The sequence below is a fragment of the Lepisosteus platostomus genome, chromosome 4, assembly GCF_059453375.1.
Source record: "Lepisosteus platostomus isolate fLepPlt1 chromosome 4, fLepPlt1.hap1, whole genome shotgun sequence".
NCBI classification, from domain to species: domain Eukaryota; kingdom Metazoa; phylum Chordata; class Actinopteri; order Semionotiformes; family Lepisosteidae; genus Lepisosteus; species Lepisosteus platostomus.
The window spans coordinates 12286136-12303556 of NC_142614.1; the positions used below are offsets into that span (position 1 = coordinate 12286136).

The following is a 17421-nucleotide window of genomic DNA, read 5'->3' on the forward strand; positions in this document are numbered from 1 at the left end:
CTCTGGTCCTCCTCAGCCTTTCTTTTTCACTTTCTTAATGATGTCTAAGACGCTTACAGCTGCTTCTTTCTAGAAGGAATGGTGGCAAAAACACTGCTTAACAGCTCAATGTAATGATTATTGCAGTAAGAGGGCTTTTCTGCATCCAGCTCTGAAACCTCTTCCAGAACCACCTCCTTCGTCTGGGTAATCTGACCACTGAGGAAGGTAATTAATACTGCAGGTGCTGCTTGGAGTCGGGGGCGGTGCTGTTCCCCTTGCAGCGACTGTAGGGGAACTGACTTCGTACCTCCACTTACTGCAGCAATACTGCCTGCTCCTCACACAGGACTGATGTCACGCAATCCAGGAAGTGGCTTTAGAGCGGAATAATCTGTGGTCTTGGCTTCTACTCTCTGAAGAGAAATGGAAGTGGCGGGATTGGACTTGGGGTACCTGCGAGGTCAGTTGGGAGACACTGGTCCATAAATTATTATAAAAATAAAATCAAGTTTTTCACTCAAAAATAAAAACATTCATGATCACCTAAATGACATGATTTCAAGGGGGGTTAGTGACGGGTGTAAAATGTCTAGAATCAGTGATCAATCATGCAATTGAATATTGCAATCCAAACAGTTTATTGGCATTGCAAATATTTTGAGCAATATTTGCCTCTACTACAATTGGAGAAACTTTTTTTAATCCTGTTAAAAGCTAGGAGAGAAACCTTTGACAACTTGGGGATTTTTGACCAATCTCAATTCACTACGTGATTAGGAATCCCTTGTCTGAAAGAAAAATGAGGCATTAACTTTTAAAGATTAAACCCTGCTGAACATGCAATAAGACTGACCTCTTTCAAATTGTATTTTGAACCACCAGCATATGTAGTAATTATTCTGAAGTAATACTTCAATTATTTACTTCCACTTGTATAACGCTTTTCTGGTAATGTGGACTCCCCTCCACCACCTGGAGGATGCGACGGCAGCCATAGTGCTCCAGAATGCTCACCACACACCAACTCTCAGGGGGGAGAAGATTCACAGATGGGGATTATTAGGAGGCCATGATTCTTTTAGTGAGACGCCCTGGGATTTTTAATGACCACAGCGAGTCAGGACCTCGGTTTTACGTCTCAGCCGAAGGACGGCGCCTGTTTACAGTCTAGTGTCCTCATTGCTATACTGGGGCATTAGGACCCACATGTACCACAGGGTTAGTGCCCCCTGCTGGCCCCACTAACACCTCTTCCGGCAGTGACCTTCGTTGTTCCCAGGAGCTCTCCCATCCAGGTACTGACCAGGCTCACACCTGCTCAGCTTTAGTGGGCTGCCAGTTGTGAGCTGCAGAGTGAAATGGCTGCTGGCTGTGCCAAATGTCGAAAATATCAAACTTATTTTCTTAATGTGTGCGATTTCAGCCCGCAGGCACAGAGTACACGTGTTCTCTCATCTGTCTGCAGCTCCTTCATTAGCGCCAACATCGCAGGCTTCTCGATCACACGCCTGCTTACGCGACACTGTCTCATTCGCTTTCTGGTGCTCTAATGTAGCGGGTTTGTCTCTGCAACACGACTAATCAGTTCATTGATCTGAAATCACACGTGTAGTGCAAATTAAGACGTAATTTGAGTGGATTTAGGATTCATGTCAAACGAAATGTAAGATAAGAAAACTACAGATTGAAAGGCCTGCCTACATTTTCTATAATGTCATAATGCCCTATGTGATTTAACAGTAAGGCAAAAACATATTTGACTAAGAATACATTATCAGCAGCGATTTAATCCTAGCTTGAAGTGGACTGGATTTTGCTGTAGTTTTACATTTGTATTTTCTCAAAATCCTCAAGAAAGGTTACGAAGTGCACCCCCTGGACGTCTTCACAGCCAGAACTGGGACGACATGATGCAATTTAAGGTAGAAATTGGATCGTAATGCGTAATTACAACAGAACGCACTGACTCAGCCGGAGAAAATTGAAACATGAAATAAAAGAATACGTAAAACATCACCGGTCCTATTCGGACAGTTTTCAACAGGCTCGGCGCTGTTTCCTGATCGCTGCTCTGATCTTCCCCGACTCTCGCGCTCTATCCGGGCTCCTCAGTACGAGCGGACACGGAGTTTGTTCCGTGAGAATCTGCTTTCTCTGTCGGCAAACCTGAACCCCATTAAGAGAGAATATCTGTGTGCCTTTAAAAAGACGTACTTGACAAACAGTAGGTATCATGGATTTGTTCTCTATGGGAAACAAAATGTGGATTTCGGGTATTTCTTTCTTCAGCTTCTTGGTGTTCTTTTGTTGCGGCGTTTTCTGTGACGCCGCTACATGGCGCTCAGTTCCCGGACGGCGAACCGGTATCACGCACAAGGGGGCTGTGTTTTACAAAATTCCTCGGTTTCTACGGCAGCCTACGCCGCTCGTGCGGGCTGTGTCGGTAGCGTGCGGGGAGAGTCAAATCGTGGTGCAAGTCAGGAGAGACCTGTTCGGTACCGGTCAGCTGCTCAACTCCTCGGACGTCAGTCTGGGAGACTGTGCCGCCACAAGGCAAGACGACGCGGCGCAGGTCCTGATCTTCGTGTCCGAGCTGCAGGCGTGTCGTAGTTCGCTGACGGTAGGGTGTCCGGCTTTGACATCATAGCTTCATATTTTAGTGGTGTGCCGGCTTCACCCGTCGCTTCTCTCCTAGAGCGCACCGGAGGAGCTAGTGTACAACTTCTCTCTCAACTACACCCCGCGGGCGATTGCCAACACCCCCATCGTGAGAACGAATGGCGCCGTTGTCGGGATTGAGTGTCGCTACATGAGGTGAGGGAGGCATCTGCTGTCCTGCAGGGTCCACGGAGCTCCAGGGCTGAATAAGGACCGTGTCACTCTGCTGGAGTCTCTTTCCCAGGTTTCACAATGTGAGCAGCAGCGCCCTGAAGCCCACCTGGGTCCCCTACACTTCCACCAAGTCTGCGGAGGATGTCCTGGATTTCTCCCTGGTGCTCATGGCTGGTATGTGCTCTTGTAGGGAGAGGTGCAGCAAGACTCCCTTTCGCACTGGGGATGTCTGCTAGAGAAGATAGCTTTGTTGAATTAGCTTGACTGGGGGTCTATGAAGGTTTGCTCCCAGAAACCGGAGCTCTTTGAAGGGATCTGTATTTGGGAGACGTTCATCTGGTTCTCTATTTTCCTGCTGGACCTATTCGTGGCCATGAGTCATGGCTCCTCTCCAATGCTAGATGACTGGAGCTCCCCAAGGACCTCCAACGTGTTCTACCTGGGGGACGTCCTGAATATTGAAGCCTCCGTCAGCCAGGCCGACCACCAGCCCCTCCGGCTCTTTGTGGACAGCTGTGTGGCCACCCTGGTGCCTGACCAGACCTCTACCCCCAGATATGCCTTCATTGAGAATCATGGGTGAGTCCTGTGCCTTCTGATGGAGGAACTGCTGTGCAGACGGTGCACTTGCAATGACCTCCCCTCTCCCCCAGGTGCCTGACTGATGCCAAAACTACAGGCTCCAGTTCTCAGTTCATGCCAAGACCCCAGGACAGCAAGCTGAGGATGAAGCTGGATGCCTTCAGGTTCTATCAAGATGCCAGGAGCTCAGTGAGTGTCTTCCTGTGGCCTCTGGGCTGTGAGGAGGCTTAGCTGCAGTGGAGCCTCTGACTGAAGGTGTGCTGTTCCAGATCTACATCACCTGCCTTCTGAAGGTGACTGCTGCTTCCCAGAGTGTGGACTCCCTGAACAAGGCCTGCTTCACTACTGGGAATGTGTAAGTGAGGAGGAGGGTGTTGCCCGCAATGCGCTCTGATGCGGGTGTCTGCAGTGATGCCTGTCCTGCTGTAGGTGGACGTCTGTGGATGGGAGTGATCAGGTGTGCAGCTGCTGTGACTCCAGCTGTCCTACAACCAAATCCAGGCACTGGATGAGAATGAAGAGGGATCTGGGATCTAAAGAGGGTGAGACTCTCTTGCTTGTGGTTTCTCAAAATGAGAAGAGGGGATTCTAGTTCTTGTAGAGGCTAGTGTTCCACTCCAGTAGTATGAACATTGGTACATTGAGGGATTGTGAGCAGAAGTCTTCATAGAAAACCATGGCACTGTATGCTGTACACAATTCCTCCTGCTCTTATGCTTGGGGGATGTAGGCAACTGTTCTCTGGATTGCTACATGAAAAGGAGCGTTCCAAAGGGTGTCCTTCCCTCCAACATGCTCCTTAAATCCTGGTCAGGCTTATGTGAAAGTGAATGCTGTCTTCTGCAGCGCTGTAGGTATTTCAATCCAGAATTCCTTCCAGTTGCAGCTGCTGAGTGGGAAGGCGATGCCACAGTTGGTCCTCTGTTTGTACTGGAAGAGCAGGCTGACCGCCCAGCAGAGGTGGAAGGTCAGAGGTGTCAGCTGAGAGCACAGGAGGAAGGTGATGTAACAGGTAGAGGAAGCCTTTAGTACCCAACCTGTATACTGACTGGGGTCTCAGTGGGACTGAACTGGTCTAAAAGCATTTCTATGGTAGAGCAGTGTGAGCTACCCTGTCCTCTTTCCAGGAGTGTCTGCTGAGCCTGTGATCCTGGCTGCTCTGGGGGCAGTGGTGGGGCTGGTCTGTGTGGCTGTGCTGGGGACTGTCCTTTACAGGAGACTGCAGAGCAAATCTACTGAGCTGACTGTGATGGAGAAATAAAAGAGGGATTGGAAACTGTTTCAGTCAGTCTTTTCTACTGTACTTCTGTCAAACTGGGGGCAACAGATCAGTATTTGTCTTGTCCACTGAACTATAATGCTGGCATGTTAAGGACAGACTCTGTGTGCCTTTGCCACATCTATTGAAAGGGTCAGCTACTGTTGGCTCCAATTCACTGAGGATTTTAAAGCTCACCCAGTACAATGGTTCAATCACCACTGCTACACTGGGTTTTCATGTGCTGACTCTTGGAATTAAGCTAAGGCTGCTGTGTTTAGGTATTATTTCTACACTGGCCATCTGTGTATGCTTTAGTGATGCTTGCAAGAGCAGGTTTTGGCTGCACAGTGCTGTCTGAGTCAGTGAGAGTGAGTAGTATCTAGATCAGTTTGTTGCACACCAGGAATTTGATGGAGAGGTTTCTGAGTTAGGCCTGCCACCCTGACAAATGTAGGCAGGGCTGTGCTCTCAAATTTAAACTGTTTATTAAGTAACTTTTACAGGTAAGAACAAGTGATCTAGGATTCTTTGCTAGCCTAGAAGATGAAGAAACTATCTGCTTAGTGTTGTTTATGAAACTGGTGTGTTGCAGGCTCCAGGTTTAAGATTATCAATCCAGATGGCAAATTAAGTTGTAAACACCTTCACTGTAATCAAGGAAGGTACAAATGTACAGCAGTTTTGGTTTTTTATTTCCAGCTGTGACCTGTCTTCCCACTGGATGGCCTGAGCTCAGCAGGGCTAGGCTATAGTGGGGTGGGACACTTCTAAGGAGAAAACCAAGCTGTTGCTGTAAGTGATTTTGGTAAACCAGTAGATTTCAGACTAGAATTTGCTATGTTGGTGCCCAGTATAGGGACATGGTACTGAAGGAGGTGCTGCTGTTCAGGGTAGCCATTAAACTTTACTACTTGCCCATGAAAGCTGCTGTGGCTCTTTGAAGTAGATGGAGAATTTATGCTGGTGTGCGGATATAATTGCTTTTTTAATTTTATCATTTTTATCTAAAGTGGCTTTACATAAAAGTATTAATAAAAATAAACCACTTAAGTGGCAGTGAGCTGCTGATTCTTGCCTGTGCATTCCCAGCAGGAGCAGGTCAGCACAGGCCTGCTTATCTAAGAAAGAGGGCTTTAGTGAAGTTGGTCTCCACATTCACTGTGACCTTGGCTGTGCTGCTCTTCAGCGTGTAGTCAGGCTGGACCATTTTTTGGTTCACCTACAACAGAGACAGAAGGAGCGGGAAGTCAATGCTGGCATCAGTTTCAATGTACAAAAAGGCTGCTAATGTTTTGAGAACGCACAGATCCTAGGCATGGTTACAAATGAGAGGAGGCCCTTCACCAATCAGCCCCTGTTGAATATTTAGGGGTTAGTAGTTTTCTTGGAAAAAACACAAGGTTTTTAGCTTCAACAAGCATGTTCCAGTCCCCCACAGCCTTTTGTGTAAAGCTGTGACTCCTGTTCTGCCATATAAGTTACTTGTGACCTCTTGTTCGTTAAATACTTCAAATAGGTAATAAAATGCTTCCATCCCTGTGATGTGTGATGTGTCAGCAGTGCTCTGGGTGTTTCTGGTGTATGAAGTGTCTTGCAGCAGCCTTAAACACACCCAACTCCTGCTGTCACTGGACAACTGAGGCCTCACAACGTGGACAGAGTTAAGGGTTGCTTAGTGCAGTGTCTTAAGTCCCACACAGTTGGCACATATGGTAAATGTATAATACACTCTAATTGCAGCAACTTTCTTAGACATTTGGGACTGAAAACTTCACAAAACCACAGATTCATTTCTTTGTAATTTTGTCCTCGTTATTGTAGCGGTTCCCTGCCCCAGTCCTGATGTAACACTGCCTGCTGGTCTTCATTCCAGCTGAGCTCTTAACACATCTGCTTGATCCTTTAGACTTTTATTTAACATGTTCCTTCAGTCAGTGCTGAGTGTCAAAACTACCCATCTTCCAGGACACTGGCCCCAGCCTCTCTGTAGCCTGCTGGGTGTTATTTTAGCCTCAACAGCTCTTGCTAGTTGAACAGACACAGGTGAGAGTGACTCTGTATGAGACACACCTACAGTATAACGAATGTTTCCTCCTTCTGCAGACCCCCAGGTGTATATCCACGTCAGGCACCACAGCTGAATGAGGCCACTTCTGAATCTGGGTTGATACCTATTACAGCTCTCGTCTGAGCTGTTAAGAGCCAAGAGCAAATTTACACGTGTGTACCAGGCAGTAAACTAAAATCAGTCAGCCTGTGATGATTACAGGTGACCTGCTATGAAGATCTTTATTTGATTTGTGGGAAAGTGAGCTTCTTCCCCAAAAAGCTCCCCTGAAGTCATGTTCCACTGTCAAATGCATCACGTCCGGAGGGCATGAGAGCACTGGTAAGGACCAGAGTGAGGGTTAACAGTCTTATATGAGAGCAACTTTTGTTCTCCTACCACGTCTCCTCAGGCCTGTGTGCTGTCCCCCATCCCGTGCATTCTGTACACAGACAGCTGTAGAAGCCTTTTGGAGGACAGGCACGTCATTACGTTTGCTGATGGCTCTGTCGTTGGCTGTCTCCTCCAAGACATAGACACTGATCATGGGCCTGTGGTGGACTATTTTGTTGAATGGTGCAACGAATCTTTCGTTCAGTTTAAAATGTTAAAACCAAATACATGCAAAAAAAAAACAGATTAAGCAGAACAGCGACTGAACCAGCAAAGGTGTCGGTGCATATCTGCTACAGCTGGCAGACATCCATGCCAGACAAATAATGCGGAAGGCCCATATAGTCACCGACCGTCACGACCACCCCTTGCGCTGTGAATTTGGTATGTCTTTTACTTGACCCAAGGAACGATCCGCAGAGCAAATGACCCAACTGGGACAATAGCAGGAAGTAAGTGAGACCAGCAGTCCAGCGCGATCGGCCTCTGGGGGCAGGAGGGCTGCTGGCAGGGCCTTGGCCTTGAAGATTTGGTCTGGGCAGAACCCCGCTGCTCACCTTCATGAACAGGTCCGCCAGGTGATACCTCTGAGCATATTTTTCGAAGACTTCTTCCATCACCCAAAACAAGGGGGATCCTCTTTCAGGATGGCGTAAGGCTTTGTTACCTGCGGGGTGGAGAATGCCCACGTCAGTCCCCCCTCACCGCCAAGGGCATGTCAGCCCCCAAAGCCACAGGACCTGATTACAGTGCGTTTAATACTGCCTTTATCATCTGAAAAATCAAATACCAGTAGGTGCAAAATTGCTACCGTTTGTTCTTTAGATTTAAACATTCCGACCTGCTCCAGTATTGGTGCTCGGTGCTCTGAGAACTTCGCATGATGACATCATTGTACACCAGCCTATTTCCAGCAAAGCCTTTGTCTCATCTCCTTCAATGTCAGCCCACTGTGCTGTACAGATGACCAACTGAACAGTCTAAAACTATGGAGCTGTCTTGGTCTCCCAGGGTGCCTTTGTACTGCTTTTTAGGTGCTCAGATAAGCAGCTTGTCAATGGCACGAGAGGCTCCTTCCTCCCCAGTGTGCACAGTTCTCACCTGGCATTGTGGGGTAAACTGTGAAGGTGTCGCTTATCGTGGGCAGTTTGTACTTCTGAATACCATCGTCCTCAAAATCAGATGGCAGATCGTCAGCCTGCATTACTCCTTCATCCACATCACCTTTAATGTGGAAAGAATTGTGCAAAGTTTGGAAAAGCATTCGGGATGTTTAATGGCATCATCCTTTAAGAATGCACATATCTGTAGAAAAACACACATTTTATTAATGACACAATGTTACCAGCCCTAGAGGGACCCCTGACACAGGACACCAGCCCTACAGAGACACCAACGCTGTACACCAGACAGAGAGACACTGACACTGTACATTACTGCACAACCCTGGTATTACAAATGGCGGAGCAGTGGTTCTGTGGCTAAGGATCTGTGCCTGTGACTGGAAGGTTGCTGGTTCAAATCCCACAGCTGGCAGAGGAATCCTACTCTGTTGGGCCCCTGAGCAAGGCCCTTAACCCCAACTGCTCCAGGGGTGCTGTACAATAGCTGACCTGTGCTCTGACCCCAGGCTTCTCTCCTTGTTTATGTGTCTCATGGAGAGCAAGCTGGGGTATGTGAAAAAAGATGAATTCCTGATGCAAGATAGTGTATAGGGCTAATAAAGTGATGTTATGTTATTATTTACATACTTCCCCTGCAGGCCTGGATGATGAAGACCTTGGGCTGTCCCTGCAGTTTGGGGCACTCCTTGTTGTTGAAGAGGGCAAAGATCTCCTTCAGAAGAGCTGGCTGGTTATCTGTGCCCAGAATGCTGTCTTCCTTACCGTGGGCCATGAGAACCACAACACAACACCTGACCTGACGGCGATTGGCACGGTCTCTGAAGGCTGTGAGCTCCGGGATGATTTCCTGTTAATGGACCCGAAAATGAAACCTTTCTAATGAAATGAATGTGGAAACCACAGTATTATCAAGAATTATAGATACATAATATTTGAATGCAAGTGTATACTGTAGATGTAACACCCAAGAAGTTGCATTTTATAACTGGATGACATACAAAGATCTTCACGCTGAAGTTGTCTGTTACTGAAGCATTTATATTCAAGAACAGCCAGTAACTTTGTTACCAGACCCCTTCAAGATCCTAGTTAATGTTATAACACCCTCTTAATGTTAATCTTTCCCAGGTTATAAACAGAAGTTGTGTATGTTTCATTATAACACTATTACTTAAATATGAAGCAGAGGTCACAAGGGCAAGCTACAGAGAAGAACAACAGGAGGTACTTCTTTACACAAAGGGTGGTGGGAGCTTGAAACAAGCGGTCCACCCATGTGGATGATCCTGGGATCAATTCGTTACTAGCAACCAAACAAGCTATTTAGGCAGAAGAGCCTCTTGTTTCCTTAAACCTTGAACCTTTTTCCTTGAACCTTTGTTTCCTTGAACCTCTTGTTTCCTTGAACCTTTCTCATATTCTTAATGTGTTTTATGCTCCTGTAATATGTGTACATAATATATCATATTTAACTTCATTACTATTATATTGTGAAATGGACACATCCTAGGTTACCAACTGACTGATGTGGTTCTTCTTCTCCGTTAGCCCATAGCCAGCAATTCTTGTACTGGGAACAACCCCACCACCCAAAGTATAAAGTCCCTTTGACCCCCATCCCCACCCCAGGAAAGGGATGGTTTAGAGTAGTCAAGGTGTGTTTAGAGCAGTGGAGGATACCTGACCACCTGGCAAAAAAAAAAAACTAAACATGAGGAGACCATGCAAACTCCCCACAGACAGGCAGGGGCTGTGCGGCTGCATGAAGGGCTCTGGGGTGTCTTTCTGCAGCTCTGCTGCGCCAGTGGAGAGAGACTATAGGACTGGAAGAGAACGGGCGGCCATTACCTTCCCCAGCAGGTCCGTCTCCTCCGTGCACTTGAAGCCATACTTGCTCAGGAGCTTCCGGGTCCGCTCCAGGTCTACCTCCGCCCCCCGGCGGTTCTCCTTCTGGCACAGGATGAAGGCCTCCCGCGCGCCGTCTATATCATAAACATCATCCTGAAAACAGAGGGAAAGGAGTGGTACTTTAATCTCTACTGTCTGAGGTCTGAGCTCAGTTCAGACCTAAGACTTTCAGAACATCGGGAGAATTCATCTCTTTTCTGCTTCATCCAGTACAGGGCCACAGCCAAGCTGGAGCCTATCCCAGCAAGCAACGGGCAGGAGGCAGGATACCCCCCCGACACGATGCCAGCCCATTCCAAGATGGACAGAACATTCATATCATAGCTCAATTTTCCCAGAAGCCAATTAACCTTCCAGTTTGTCTTTGGACTGTGGGAAGAAACTGCAGCTCCCAGAGGAAACCCATGCAAATAGAGGGATAGCATGCAAACTCCACACAGATAGCACCCCAGCCATCTCATGGCATTCACATATTTTGGCTTTGAACCCAGTTTTAAATGCTTCGATAATTGGTTAATAACTTGTTTATTTAAAGCCAGGAAAACTGGGTAATGTTTTAAGGTCAGTTCTTTGTTCTCAGTCTCTGAGCTAGATGAGTCTGGCCAGCTCACGAGGGCCTGTCTCTTTCCTTCTTACAGGTATAATCGTCAGTGTAGCTTCAGTGAATCTTCAGAGCAGGATGGGCTGATATCATGTATTCTTCATGCGGTCTCCGTTGTACTGGAGATGGGGTAGGATCCATATTGAAATCCCAATACATCCACCAAGTATTTGACACACAACAACCTATAAGACTACTCAATTACTAATTATAACTGCTTACCTTGTCTATATAGCATCCCTCAGTGTTTGAGCTCTGCAAACCAATGGAATCTGAGAGAGAAATAAATGTCAGATATCAGTATACTTTGGTGCTGAGCCAGTAGGTGGCACACTTTCCTCTGGATTCAATCAAGACTTCAGAACTGTGATGGGGAACACTATACTGCCTTTCAAAAAGTTTGCACAAAGAAATTGCAGATGTACAGAGTCCTGCTCCTGCACACAGGGGAGCATAAGGAGGCGGAGCCAGATTCCATCCCACCCACCTTCTAGCCACTCACTGTCTGACACGTCACAGGCTGCACCGCCCTGTACCAGACGTCAGCGGTGACTGGAGGAGAGGTGCATGCCTCACCAGCAGTGCCATGTCATTCCTTTACAGGGCACACTCAGAAGCACTCACACCAGGGGCAGTTTTCACAGAACCAATTAACCTACCAGCATGTCTTTTCCTGCAACTCACAACTCACAAGTGGCAGCCCACTGGAGCTAAGAAGGGGTGAGCTTGGTCAGTATCTGGATGAGAGACCTCCTGGGAAAAACTAAGGCTGCTGCTAAAAGAGATGTTAGTGGGGCCAGCAGGGTGCTCACCCTGTGGCCTGTGTGGGTCCTAATGCCCCAGTATAGTGACGGGGACACTATACTGTAAAAAGGCACCGTCCTTCAGATGAAATGTTAAACTCTCTGTGGTCATTAAAAATCCCAGGGTGTCTCTGGAAAAGAGTAGGGATGTTACCCCAGCGTCCTGGCCAAATTTCCCCCTGGCCTTCACCAATGGCCTCCTAATGATTCCCATCTATGAACTGGCATCATCACTCTGTTCTTCTTCCCACTGAGAGCTCGTGTGGGGTGAGTGTACTGGGTTGCCGTCACATCATGCAGGTGGGGCTGCACACTGGTGGTGGAGGGGAGTCTGCATTACCTGTAAAATGCTTTGAGTTGAGCGTCCAGCAAAGCGCTCTATAAGCGGAGGGAATTATTATTTTGTCTTGGGACTTTGGGAGGAAACTGGAGCACCTGGAGTCAACCAAACAAACAGAGGGAGAACATACAGACTCCACACAGACGTCAGCAGGTCCAGAATTAAACCCAGCGCCCCAGGGATTCAAGGCAGCCATGCTAATCACTGTGCCACAGTGTTTACTACCTTAAGGGCTAGATGGGCCTTATGGCCTCCTCTGTTTCTTTCTTAGGCCGTTATGGCTGTCAGAACTGAAGAGTGGTGTTTGACAGAGACAGGCAGACAGAATTTACCCTCACCGTCCGTTTTATAAACCTTCTCAGGCGGAGCGCTGTGGCTTTCGGCAGGAGGGCGTTTCTGCACTGTAAGGGAAAATCACAAAGCAGAAAGAGGGTAAGTCAGGGTGTCCTGTGGTGAGGGGTGTGAAAACTCTCTGATGAGCTCCCCTGGAATCTCGTAGCTCCGGCCTCCAGAGCCACAGCAACTGGTCGGCTCCTTGGTTTTCCGACATTAACCCTGCGCCTCCTCGTTCTCCCAAACTGGGATGAAGAACAATGCAGTCTGGAGCGCATGTACCCAGTGTGCAGATTTCCACATGACATTAACCTGCGTCTTAGTATGCCTGTCAAAGTAACGCATCTTTAAGAACCAGTCCAGACTTTTACAACTTTGTCCCTCCGTTTTTTGTTTTAGTTTTTCTTCTCGCTAAATCCCTTCGGAAGCGGTTGTACCTCCGTGCAAGTCTGCAGTGAAGGGCTTCAGCAGCTCGATCATCCGCGGGTCGTTCCTGGGAATCTTTCCCACCGCCTCCCGAACGGCGAACACGGATTCCTCCAGCCCGTACTGAGACACGATCACCTCGGGCATCTCCTCCCTGGCCATCTTCTTCTTGCTTTGGGGTATTTTAGGGAGCAGCATCATCATCTTCTTATACTGCGGCTCCGTTAGCTCCTCGATGATATTGCTCAAGGCCTGGCACCAGTCGTCCTGAGAAATTCCTCTTGCCATTCCCTGAGGAATAACAGCCCACGCATCCCAAATTTAGGCTTTCCAAGCAAAGTTTACATGCAGAATCAATATCAAAACATCTGCAGAGCTTAAAATGAAACATTGGACCACTCCTATCAATCACCAACTCTTCCAGCACATGCTACTGAGTGCAACAGACCTCAATACTCCACTAGAAAACTCTCGAACTCCCTAATTATTAATGAATTAGGACGACACATTCATCCAAAGCAACATGTATTCATGTACTTCAATACAGGCATTTAGTGGAGCAATCTGAAGCTGTGCTTCCCTTTGGGATTTAAATCTGCAAACCTGCAAGCTTCTCCATACTACTGCTTCAATACAGCACCTTTTTAGATTCATCAAATGCAAAATGCTGCAAACTGTAAGTAATAATAAGTAATACTAATAGGAAATAAGAATGTCAATTGAGTCCACACAGGTCATATAAACATACGATAAGTGACGTGACAAACTAGCCAGCCCATCTAGACCATTTGGAATGTCATAGCTACAGTGCCTTGCGAAAGTATTCGGCCCCCTTGAACTTTTCAACCTTTTGCCACATTTCAGGCTTCAAACATAAAGATATAAATTTTTTATTTTATGTGAAGAATCACCAACAAGTGGGACACAATTGTGAAGTGGAACGAAATCTATTGGATTTTTGAAACTTTTTTAACTAATAAAAAAATGAAAAGTGGGGCGTGCAAAATTATTCGGCCCCCTTGCGTTAATACTTTGTAGAGCCACCTTTTGCTGCGATTACAGCTGCAAGTCGCTTGGGGTATGTCTCTATCAGTTTTGCACATCGAGAGACTGAAATTCTTGCCCATTCTTCCTTGCAAAACAGCTCGAGCTCAGTGAGGTTGGATGGAGAGCATTTGTGAACAGCAGTTTTCAGCTCTTTCCACAGATTCTCGATTGGATTCAGGTCTGGACTTTGACTTGGCCATTCAAACACCTGGATACGTTTATTTGTGAACCATTCCTTTGTAGATTTTGCTGTATGTTTGGGATCATTGTCTTGTTGGAAGATAAATCTCCGTCCCAGTTTCAGGTCTTTTGCAGACTCCAACAGGTTTTCATCCAGAATGGTCCTGTATTTGGCTGCATCCATCTTCCCCTCAATTTTAACCATCTTCCCTGTCCCTGCTGAAGAAAAGCAGGCCCAAACCATGATGCTGCCACCACCATGTTTGACGGTGGGGATGGTGTGTTGAGGGTGATGAGCTGTGTTGCTTTTACGCCAAACATATCGTTTTGCATTGTGGCCAAAAAGTTCGATTTTGGTTTCATCTGACCAGAGCACCTTCTTCCACATGTTTGGGGTGTCTCCCAGGTGGCTTGTGGCAAACTTTAGACGAGACTTTTTATGGATATCTTTGAGAAATGGCTTTCTTCTTGCCACTCTTCCATAAAGGCCAGATTTGTGCAGTGTAAGACTGATTGTTGTCCTATGGACAGACTCTCCCACCTCAGCTGTAGTTCTCTGCAGTTCATCCAGAGTGATCATGGGCCTCTTGGCTGCATCTCTGATCAGTCTTCTCCTTGTCTGAGCTGAAAGTTTAGAGGGACGGCCAGGTCTTGGTAGATTTGCAGTGGTCTGATACTCCTTCCATTTCAAGATGATCGCTTGCACAGTGCTCCTTGGGATGTTTGAAGCTTGGGAAATCTTTTTGTATCCAAATCCGGCTTTAAACTTCTCCACAACAGTATTACGGACCTGCCTGGTGTGTTCCTTGGTCTTCATGATGCTCTCTGCGCTTTCAACAGAACCTTGAGACTATCACAGAGCAGAGCATTTATACAGAGACTTGATTACACACAGGTGGATTCTATTTATCACCATCAGTCATTTAGGACAACATTGGATCATTCAGAGATCCTCGCTGAACTTCTGGAGTGAGTTTGCTGCACTGAAAGTAAAGGGGCCGAATAATTTTGCACGCCCCACTTTTCATTTTTTTATTAGTTAAAAAAGTTTCAAAAATCCAATAGATTTCGTTCCACTTCACAATTGTGTCGCACTTGTTGGTGATTCTTCACATAAAATAAAAAATTTATATCTTTATGTTTGAAGCCTGAAATGTGGCAAAAGGTTGAAAAGTTCAAGGGGGCCGAATACTTTCGCAAGGCACTGTAACTAACGCTCCTTTAAAGAAACCAGTGTATGGGCTTCAACAACATGGCTGGGCAGCTTGTTCCACACTCCCAAAACTCTTTGTGTAAAGAAATGCCTCCTGGTCTTAGTTTTGAATGTACCTTGCTCTGGTTTGTGCTTCACTGTTGGTTCTGAAGGTCCACTGGTTTGACTGCTGGAGGGTTTTGAATACTGGAATCAGGTCCCATCGATGGAGTGGTAACAAACAGTGGGTTGGGAGGCTGCTGTCAAGACTTGAGCCCAGGGGATTGCCATAAGCTGGACATCAGTGTGAACCCACACATTGGATTTATAGGAGACAAGACTTCATAATCACCTGCTAATTGCTAAATGAGGCTGATCAAATATTGATCAATATAATTACGTACAAAATTCCCTTGAGAGCATTATGACTAGAACCAAGCAGCTCAAAATTAGTACTCCACTCTTCAGGCTAAACCAGTTCTCCAGGAAATCTGAGATTGACTCGCCCCCTTCTTGTCTACCACTTTTCAGTGAGCGAATCAGGCAGGTGGAGTTCCTGGGAGCTCCAAACTGAAACAGGGTATTTCTAAAGAACCCAGAAAACAAAATGAAAATGAAATGGGAGTGTAGCAGACACACACAAAGGCACACAGATTTCAAAGTTTTCCAAATACATACAAGTGTTCAAAACTGACAGTGTCACTGACTAAAACAACTCAGACGACTTCTTCAGAATAGACAGTGTAACATTTACCAGAGGACACAAGTGGAAACTAAACGGAATGCATTTGTCACTGAACAAAAAGCAGTTCTTTACAAAAAGGGTGGTGGGAGTATGGAGCAAATTAGCCTTGTCAAAGCTTAAACCCTGGCCTTTCTTAATTAACGGTTGGATGAGATCCTGGGATCAATTAACCTCTAGCTAATTATCGTGACATGATGTGTAGGCTGATCTAATGCTAAACATTTACCAATACAAGAAGCTGAAACTATACATGATAGAGGACTTCACAGAAGGTATAACAAAGACCAGTAGTGTGGCTGAGTGGTTTGAGCTCTTGATGCCTCCCCAGCGGGTTGTGGGTTCAAGTCCCATTAGTATTGCAGCTGTTAAACCCTTGAACAAAACATTTTAATCAGATTTCTCCAGTAAATGCCTTGTTGCAGGACCAGGTCTATTACTGTAAACAAGAAGTTGCCCTTACCTGCTAGAGTAAGGAAAAGAATAGGATATTGGAATAATAATGATGGCTTACCCGAGTCTAGAGTTTAGCAGTTCTATGCAGCACAACACAAAACTCCTTTCTCAGGCTCATGAGAGCTGATGGCTTATATAGAGGTGACTGTGCTTGAGGTGTGGCTACACTGAAGCAAAACAAGGAAAACAAAAAGCTTTTGACTGGAATATCGCTGGGATCCTGAATGTGGTGCCAATAAGAGTAGGTAAACATTTCACTTCACGGCTCGCAGGATGCAGACGAACAATGGCAAAATCCCTGAATTCCCCCAGGCCTTTGTACTTTTACTGTAATTTGCATTGCCCAACTCCCCACACAGCTCAGGTCCCTCAAACAGAGAGCTGGCTTTAGAGAGCAAGCACAGCGATCGATCGATTGTGGTGGTTCTAAAAACTACAGATAAGAAAAGTGTGACCCCCCCCTTTCGCAGAGATAAACTGGGCTATGTTTTTACAAAGGAAGTCCACACCCTGAAGACAGCAGAGAGGTCGCAGGGCCTAAAACAAACAATGACTGAGTGGAATTAAAACCTGTTAAGATCAAGGATGACTCCACATCTATTTAAACGCCTTGTGAACAGAATCACTTACTGTACAGGCTACTCATGTTGTCCCTGTGCTTTGGACCACATAGTGTGTTTGGGCTCTCTTGGAGCAAACGAAGTCCAGAATATTTATCTGGCAAAGAAAAAATGATAGAGAAGATTTTCTTTTTTTAAATGCCCTGATTTAGGGGCTGGTTTATTCTCACCTTCAGGGCCGATTGCAGATCACTGAATCCCAGACATTAATGCTTTTGTGCCTGGCAGATGCTGAGCGTGCAGATTAGAGTTTGCAGTAGCTGCTGTCGGTCCTGGCTTGTGGCTGTGGAGGGGACAACTGCACATTGACCTCTCCAAGCTCCAGTCTATTTACAGGGAGCAGGAGCAGCACAGGCTTTATCAGTGAGTTCAAAATAACAAGGAAGTAAGTGTAGAAGAAAGGGTGCAAGCAACAGATTAAAACTAGTTAACACGGCAGATCTTAAGGCTACACTTGACATTCCTGCTCGTTCTGTGGTGCACTTTCCATGTCCTCCTGCTGTTAGTGTGGAATCTTCCTACTCAAACCAGCCAAGATTTGCAACTACATGG

The 17421-nt window shown here is 46.4% G+C and overlaps 2 protein-coding genes across 7 annotated transcripts; one reads left to right on the forward strand and one right to left on the reverse strand.

Annotated features, from left to right (window-relative positions):
* Nucleotides 1-2200: 2200 nt before the first annotated feature.
* Nucleotides 2201-4675, forward strand: LOC148672681 (zona pellucida sperm-binding protein 3-like). Of its 2 annotated transcripts, none has more exons than XM_088628523.1 (9): nucleotides 2201-2602; nucleotides 2678-2796; nucleotides 2885-2988; nucleotides 3216-3393; nucleotides 3468-3585; nucleotides 3666-3751; nucleotides 3826-3938; nucleotides 4277-4408; nucleotides 4524-4675. In XM_088628523.1, the coding sequence occupies exons 1-9, from the start codon at nucleotides 2216-2218 to the stop codon at nucleotides 4655-4657; spliced, it is 1371 nt and encodes a 456-aa protein (XP_088484649.1). In that variant the 5' UTR covers nucleotides 2201-2215; the 3' UTR covers nucleotides 4658-4675. The 2 variants fall into 2 exon arrangements, with proteins under 2 accessions (XP_088484649.1, XP_088484650.1); XM_088628524.1 differs by having other exon boundaries at nucleotides 4283-4408.
* Nucleotides 4676-5125: 450 nt separating this feature from the next.
* On the reverse strand, nucleotides 5126-17168 carry LOC148672682 (caspase-14-like). 5 transcript variants are annotated; one of them, XM_088628536.1, is made up of 12 exons: nucleotides 17040-17168; nucleotides 16308-16416; nucleotides 15189-15637; nucleotides 12644-12923; nucleotides 12212-12274; nucleotides 10953-11002; nucleotides 10070-10222; nucleotides 8849-9068; nucleotides 8199-8321; nucleotides 7655-7764; nucleotides 7104-7227; nucleotides 5126-5876 (listed from the first exon to the last, which is right to left on the reverse strand). In XM_088628536.1, the coding sequence occupies exons 4-12, from the start codon at nucleotides 12918-12920 to the stop codon at nucleotides 5851-5853; spliced, it is 1146 nt and encodes a 381-aa protein (XP_088484662.1). In that variant the 5' UTR covers nucleotides 12921-12923; nucleotides 15189-15637; nucleotides 16308-16416; nucleotides 17040-17168; the 3' UTR covers nucleotides 5126-5850. The 5 variants fall into 5 exon arrangements, with proteins under 5 accessions (XP_088484662.1, XP_088484663.1, XP_088484661.1 ...); XM_088628537.1 differs by lacking the exon at nucleotides 15189-15637 and having other exon boundaries at nucleotides 7104-7224; nucleotides 17040-17166; XM_088628535.1 differs by lacking the exon at nucleotides 15189-15637 and having other exon boundaries at nucleotides 17040-17166.
* Nucleotides 17169-17421: the final 253 nt, after the last annotated feature.